The sequence below is a fragment of the Populus alba genome, chromosome 10 (genome assembly GCF_005239225.2).
Source record: "Populus alba chromosome 10, ASM523922v2, whole genome shotgun sequence".
NCBI lineage: Eukaryota > Viridiplantae > Streptophyta > Magnoliopsida > Malpighiales > Salicaceae > Populus > Populus alba.
In genome coordinates, this window is record NC_133293.1 from 20,636,206 (window position 1) to 20,643,208 (window position 7,003).

General features: G+C 36.8%; 2 protein-coding genes across 5 annotated transcripts; one reads left to right on the top strand and one right to left on the bottom strand.

Annotated features, from left to right (window-relative positions):
- Positions 1-289: 289 nt before the first annotated feature.
- Positions 290-1,825, top strand: LOC118059840 (4-coumarate--CoA ligase 1-like). Of its 2 annotated transcripts, none has more exons than XM_035072815.2 (4): positions 290-585; positions 727-794; positions 865-954; positions 1,038-1,825. In XM_035072815.2, the coding sequence occupies exons 1-4, from the start codon at positions 508-510 to the stop codon at positions 1,039-1,041; spliced, it is 240 nt and encodes a 79-aa protein (XP_034928706.1). In that variant the 5' UTR covers positions 290-507; the 3' UTR covers positions 1,042-1,825. The 2 variants fall into 2 exon arrangements, with proteins under 2 accessions (XP_034928706.1, XP_034928705.1); XM_035072814.2 differs by having other exon boundaries at positions 291-585; positions 1,042-1,825.
- Positions 1,826-1,934: 109 nt separating this feature from the next.
- Positions 1,935-6,483, bottom strand: LOC118059841 (acyl-CoA-binding domain-containing protein 4). Of its 3 annotated transcripts, none has more exons than XM_035072818.2 (14): positions 6,234-6,483; positions 5,960-6,066; positions 5,765-5,842; positions 5,561-5,680; positions 5,413-5,479; positions 5,233-5,294; positions 4,917-5,056; positions 4,709-4,835; positions 4,059-4,173; positions 3,871-3,959; positions 3,212-3,295; positions 2,798-3,115; positions 2,600-2,659; positions 1,935-2,444 (listed from the first exon to the last, which is right to left on the bottom strand). In XM_035072818.2, exons 2-14 carry the CDS (start codon positions 6,047-6,049, stop codon positions 2,283-2,285), a joined length of 1,512 nt encoding a protein of 503 aa, XP_034928709.1. In that variant the 5' UTR covers positions 6,050-6,066; positions 6,234-6,483; the 3' UTR covers positions 1,935-2,282. The 3 variants fall into 3 exon arrangements, with proteins under 3 accessions (XP_034928709.1, XP_034928708.1, XP_034928707.1); XM_035072817.2 differs by having other exon boundaries at positions 5,960-6,082; XM_035072816.2 differs by having other exon boundaries at positions 5,960-6,118.
- Between the last annotated feature and the right edge of the window lie 520 nt (positions 6,484-7,003).

Consider the following 7,003-nt stretch of genomic DNA (forward strand, 5'->3'; position numbering starts at 1 on the left):
TTCTCCCCTGATTTTTAACTCAAAATTCACCAATCAAACAAAACTATAACTCAAAATCATCACAATCTTCCATAACCAACTAAATCATCAATTAACCACAACAATCAACCCTAACATTCAATTTAATTCATCAATTAAACTCAAAACACAAATTTCATAACCCTAACATTCATCAAAACCGAAATTAAAGCCAAAGAAAACATATTATACACATTAAAGCATAATTTACCCCTTTTTACTTAATTTCCTTCCAACTCCTTTCCTTTTTCCCTTATTTTCCTTTCTTTTCTCTTCTTCTTCCTCCCTTCTCTCTCACGGTTTGTTCTTCAAATTTTCAGATCTCTCTTTTGTTTTGTTTTTTTTCTATTTATATTTATTATGTTTATCTAATTACCACACTATCCTTCATTCATTTATATCCACACTTTAAGCCTTCAAGGGCTTTATTGTATTTTCTAATTCATTAATTCAAAACGTTACACTGATGGTTGGCTAAAAACTGGTGATATGGGTTATTTTGATGAAGATGGATTTCTTCATATTGTTGATCGGATTAAGGAGCTGATCAAGCACAATAGGTATCAGGTATTTCAGAATACTCTTTCACCAGTTCTGCTCATCATGTTTTTGCGAATAGCTTAGCTCTTCGAATGATCCAGAACCAAGCTCCTTTCTTTGTCAAGTTCGGGGGTTCTTTTAACCAAAACTGTCTGGTGCTAAATGCAGGTGGCTCCGGCGGAATTAGAAGCTATTCTTCTGGGTCATCCCCAAGTACTTGATGCAGCAGTTATACCGTAAGTTGCCTTTCAGTGTCTCTCTCTTTCCCTCTTGATCTATCAGTATATATTAACACATATTTTGCAGTGTTGAAGATGAAGAAGCTGGACAGACACCAATGGCATATCTGGTTCTGAACTCACAGAAGAACAAGTCATTCAATTTGTTGCTCATCAGGTTGATCTGATAGCTTCTCCCTTCTTACTTCAAGCAGACTCTTAAGATTTGTTTCTTCTGATCCTGTTATATGAAAATCCAAGGTAGCCCCATACAAGAAAGTACGAAGAGTGGGTTTCATCAGCGCCATTCCAAAGTCTGCTGCGGGCAAAATCTTGAGGAAGGAGCTTGTTTCCCACAGCCAACAAGTTATCTCAAAATTGTAACTTTCCTCCGTTTTTAACCTGATACCAGGCCAGGAAATGGTGGAGCTGTAGAACTCTCAGGCGGAAAGGACTTGAAAGAGAGAGCATAAACACCTCAGATAAAAGATCAATAGAAGAAAATTGTTATTAAAACTTGATTTTTTTTTTTCCGGTTCTGTACGTGAGCTTTGGATAATTGCATATCTATGTATGATCACGTAGAACAGAGTGATGATACCTGATGATGAAATAAAATGCTTTCGAAACCTAGGGTCTCTTACCGTCATCATCTTTTGCTGTTAAAGTAGAACTCGTAATGTACAGATCATAGCCATTTCCCACCCTGAGGAGGAAAATTGGAAGGATATAACCAGGCTACTTGTGATTCTCAATAACAACGTCAGATCTAGAAGAGAAATGGATGCTGTGGGTTAAATTTTAGGGATGTTTTATGATGTTTATGGATATGTTTGTTTTTGTATTTCAAAAATATTTTTGAAAAAAATTAATTTTTTTCTTACTTCAAGCAATTTATTTTTTGTGTTTTCAGATCTTGTATTAATATCAAAAAATAAAAACAAAAATTATTTTAATATAATAATAATAATAATAAAAACCCCGCTTTGAAGGCTCTACCATCATCATCCTGCAGAGAAAAGTCATGCAATATTACATGGAACTGCTTGCCACCGGAGAGGGAAACAAGTAAAACGTTGGTTTTAGAAAGGCATCACCAGAATCAATTCCCTTCCAAAGAATTATATGATATTGTTATCCATAAAATAAATAAGTTCATAAAATAAAAAATATTTGTTTATTATATGATATCCAATGAAATTTATAATGTACTAGGAGAGAATAATTCAATTCTACAAAAACAAATAAAGTAAGTGTCATGTGTGGGATGGGGAAAAAATCAAACAATTACCCGTTTCACAGAAAACAACGGTGCGACTGCATAGACTATATCTTGTACTCGTTTCTAACTTAAACCTCCCAAAAAAACTCTAACAGTGGCCGAGGATTAGCACGCATTGGCCAAATAGACACAGGCTATTTGTATTAGCTTGAGACGGCTATGGCTGCTAAAATTTTGGCACAATTTTGAGGCTTTGGCCTTGAACAGTTCGATGATTTGCTAGTTTAGCCAGCTATCCAGCGCCAGACACCTCCAGAACCTTGTCTTTGAGCTGCACTACGCTCTATCTCCTGCTCCAGTGCAGATTTCTGTCTTCGAAGTAGTTGTACTTCATTCTCTATGGACTGCAATGATTCCAGTATCTTCTGTAACTCAGCAATTTGAGCCTGGAAAGTACAATTAACCAAAGTAAACCAGATTTAGGAAAAGGGAATCAAGGTCCACGCAATAAACCAGTCAGTTCACAAAGAGATGACATAAAAAGGTTAGCAGAGGGAGATAAAAAGGGATAGCAGGAACAAGATGAGAGAGAGGGGAGCACCTCAAGTTTAAAGCATCTTGATCTCTCAGCAGCTAGTTGACCTTGAACAGAATGGAGTTCCTTCAAAAAAAAGAAAAGAAACAGAAAGAAAGAAAGAAAGAAAGAGAAACCAAAGAGAAAATGTTATTAAAACTATATATTACCACTCAATGAAAGAATGTGTTCCCTAGTACAAGAAAATAATCATCAAGAACATACCTTGGACAGTTCTGCATGAGTACCATTAACTTCATCAACCTTTTCTGTAAGCCTGGAATTTTCTGCTCTGACTTCGGTGAGGGACAATTCCAGCTCCTTTTTCTCTTCTTTAAGTGCATCAATTTCAAATGCTAAATCTAGTTCAGAAGGATTGTTTCCAACTCCATTAGAGCTCAGATTTAAGCTGGAGAAATCTAACTTTTCAGATTTGGCCAAAGCGTATGCAGCAGTAACAGAAGCTGCAGCTGCTGCTGCTGCTGGTGACTGAAAAATCTTTGGACGTGATGCATCACTTGGTTTAAGTCTCATAACAAAAACCTAGAAAATACAGGTCAATCAAGGAAATCAGGTTATAATGAGAAAGATGGTGCATATAGGCACCATAACCAGCGCAAATGTTACTATAGCACATACCTCGTTATTGTATTTCCCATTATAGCCACCAAAGGCAACCAAATGCCTCTCTCCGTTGATTAATGCTGAGCAAACACTAAGTCCCTGCTTTTGAAATTATATTTAGAAATTTTGCAAGCATAGAAGTAACAACTACGATCAATTCAACCACAACTAAGCTAGATCAACACATTAAAGTTGACTGACCTATCTTGGACACATAATTAGCATACAAGTTTCGTCATCATTTTAGTTATAATCCAACAGAATTTTTATGTCTCCCCAGCAACTATGAATTTTCTACACGACTTAAAATTACCATCAAAATCAACTGTACAAGCATGGAATCCATAAACGGATCGTTCTGGAGTCTAATACCTACAATCAGTGAATTGATGTCTAATACCGGGGGTTTCTTCTTCGTCTTCAAATTGATGATTAGCTTATAGCCATATAATTTAAATGAGATCCAGAATGATACACACGGGTCTTTAAACTGATTTTGATTGTTTTCAGTCCTTTTCAAACTATTAATCTTTGACCTATGAAATTGCTATCCATTATCCAGCTTTCCTGAAAAATGAAGATGTACTAACAATGTTTTGCTTCTGGTCCAAAAATTTTCCTAAATAAAACAGATGGCTAAAATTAAAAACTTGAGAAAGGCACAAAGTACTGACCTCACTAGCAAGTGGATCTCTTTCCTTTACACTTGTCAATGCTGACCAAGCTAGCTTAGACATATTTAACACAAGGGTTTCTGGGCAACCTGTAGATCATCACCAATTGGAGGTACCAATTTTAGAGAATAGTGATGAGCGCATCCAATGGTAGGAATACAATTAAACAAAGAAACATTACAGCATACCATTTTTGTTATCTCCACCACCAACAATATACCAGTTCTCACCAATGGTTACACCAGCATGACCAGCCCTAGGAGTGACCAAATCACCTTGAACTTCAGGCTGGGACCACTCCATCTATGATAAGAGAAGACCTTGTCATTGTTAAAAGGAGACAGATGTCTGCATCTATGGAATCTAGGGAATGCAAAATCTGTATATATTCCAAATATTGATATACCAGAGCGGTAACTGCTGCTCAGTCAACATAATTTTCTTATTACATAAAAATCCCATGCAATAAAATAAAAAAATAAGCATGTCTTGGTTAGTCTAGAAGCAGCCACTGGAATATTATCACTGAATATGCAAGCCAATGTCAACACCCATAGCATGCTTCTTTTGTTTACAAGTGTCTCATGGACTAATAATTTCATCAAGAAATATTATCATTTATAGAATACACTGGCATGCTATGTATCTTATTATGATGCCTTAGCAATCCACTTCTTGACACATATTAAACATATGCATTGAGTTTCTAGTAATTCATTTCTCAATAAATAAATTAAACATGGTAACATTTACCTCACATTATACACATCAATTCAATCAAGCCCCACATCCAACACCTACCTCTCATCGCAAAAGATAAATAAACAGCAAGACTTACAGTTTGTAAGTCGAGTACATGAAGATCATTGAAGAAGATTGAATGAGAACAGCCACCAAAGATTAGAAGGTAGCGTTCCGTGTTTATTGCAGCTGTGTGATCAAATCTGGGAGCTGGAGGTGTCTGCCTATCAAGACACAAGAAAATGATGCAGAAGACTTCTGAAAAGTTGCAAGCAGCTGGATCTAAAAGTTGAACAGACACTTACCTCGCCACTACCACATCCCAAGTCATTGTTTCCAAGTCAAGGGCATACACATCATTCAGCAATCTCCTGTTCCTATCTTCTCCGCCAAAAATTATCAGTCTAGAACCAACCAGTGTAACAGAATGCCCCCCACGGGCTACCTGAAATACACTCAAGAAATTACCAACCAAATTTCCATAAACAAAAGTGCAGTTTGCCTCCTTGTAGAGTACATAACAACTTCAAAACATATCATAGAGGAAAACATGAACTCGATGAACAAGCCCAGGACAGATATATATATAAAAAAAAACAAGCCATTAATAAAGTCAGTTACCGGAGCATTTCCTGAAGTCTCAATAAAACCACAGGCATGTGTTTTCAGATCAATGAACCTCACTGCAACAAATCAATGACAGAGGAAAAGAATCTTCTCAATATACATCTGCGAGCATCGCCATCTAATTTAGAAAAACATCTAAGCCCATCTCTTGAAAAATATTGTAAAGAAACAAACCTATCATACTATCAGAAGTTGTCTTCGAATGCCCCCCAAGGAGAAGAAGTTTGTTCCCCCACTTAACCTGACACAAAGATCAATAAACTGTGTGAATGCACAACACAAATCATGTCAAAACACTGCATTAATGCATACAAAGTCTTACCATACTATGATCTGAAGTGGCCGGAAGAACTTCCTGTGCGCCATTCTCTTCACTTTTTCCACCAACCGCCTCACTTTTAAGTTTCAAACTAGACCACACCAAACCTCTAAAATCAAAAACCTGCAAAAACATCCAATCCAAGATCAAGTAAACACACAACCCACGTCGATACTCAACAAGCACACAACCGGCAGTATCGTATACCTGAACATCAGGTAGATACCGACCAGTACGACTCCCGCCCGAAATATACAATTTCTCGTCGGCAACTCCTGCAGCATGCTAAAAATTGACAACAACACGTCACATTGCCATTAAAAAAATTATACATTCATTAATCGAAACAACTATAATAACAATAATTGATTGCTAGGTTTTTGTAATTGTAACAAACATCACCTTGTACCGAGCTGAAGGTCGTGTGCCGGAGACAGGGATTGGGGCCCACTGTTCATAAGGCAATTGCGAAAACCAATTGGCCACGTCCATTTCCTTCTTAAACTCCTCTGTTCCCATAGAAAACTGTTCAAGGTTACTGAAATTCATCACTTGTGAAACCTTAAACAATTAAATCCATCATCTTAATTAATTGACTATTTAACGTTAACAAGACAGACATCTTATCAGATTGAGATACAAGGCAACAGATCCAGGATTAAGAAGGGAAATGTACCTGAATTGGATTGAAATTGACGAGGAAATCAGGGGCGTTGGTGGATCAGGTTGAGAAATATTGTGGATCTGATCAGAGATTGGACGATGTTGATTCTTCGAGTGATGAAATGAAGAGTCGAACAGACAAGCGGAGAGATCGCTTGCCGTGATTGGGAGAGTGTGTGACAATAGCAGACCGTAATCTTCTGAAAGTTGTCTCTGGTGGGTTTTTATAGTCTACTGCAGTACTTGCTGTCCGTATGTGTAAAGGAAAATAAGAAAGAAGAATCAAATTTTATCCCCACGCTATAATTTAAATATACATTAAGCCCTTGATAACTTGTTTATTTGACTTAGGTCCTTTTCATTTTCAAATGACTATTCCGTTATTCGAGATAGGGACGAAATGGAACATTTTTTTACATGAATAGGTTATTTGAACGAATTCATAATTCATTAACAAATAATTTAATTCAAAAAAAATTAAGATTTTATACTCTTAAATCATTCGTATCAAGAATTTTAAAAACCTTTATTTTATTTGTGGACAGAATTATTAACGCAAATATAAATAATATATTAAGATAATAACTTTGTGTTAGTGTTTCCTTCCATCCTTGCCATGTCAGCACACAATCCAGGCAACATAGAAGTCATGGCCCAGAAGCTATAAAGGCCGGTTCAACCAGGCCTCAGAAGAGTGGTCCAAAATGATAGACCCAGTACTGTCGAGCCTTGAGCTAGCTGGACACATAGTCTAGCAAGCCCGCATACGAACCAGCAGTCCAG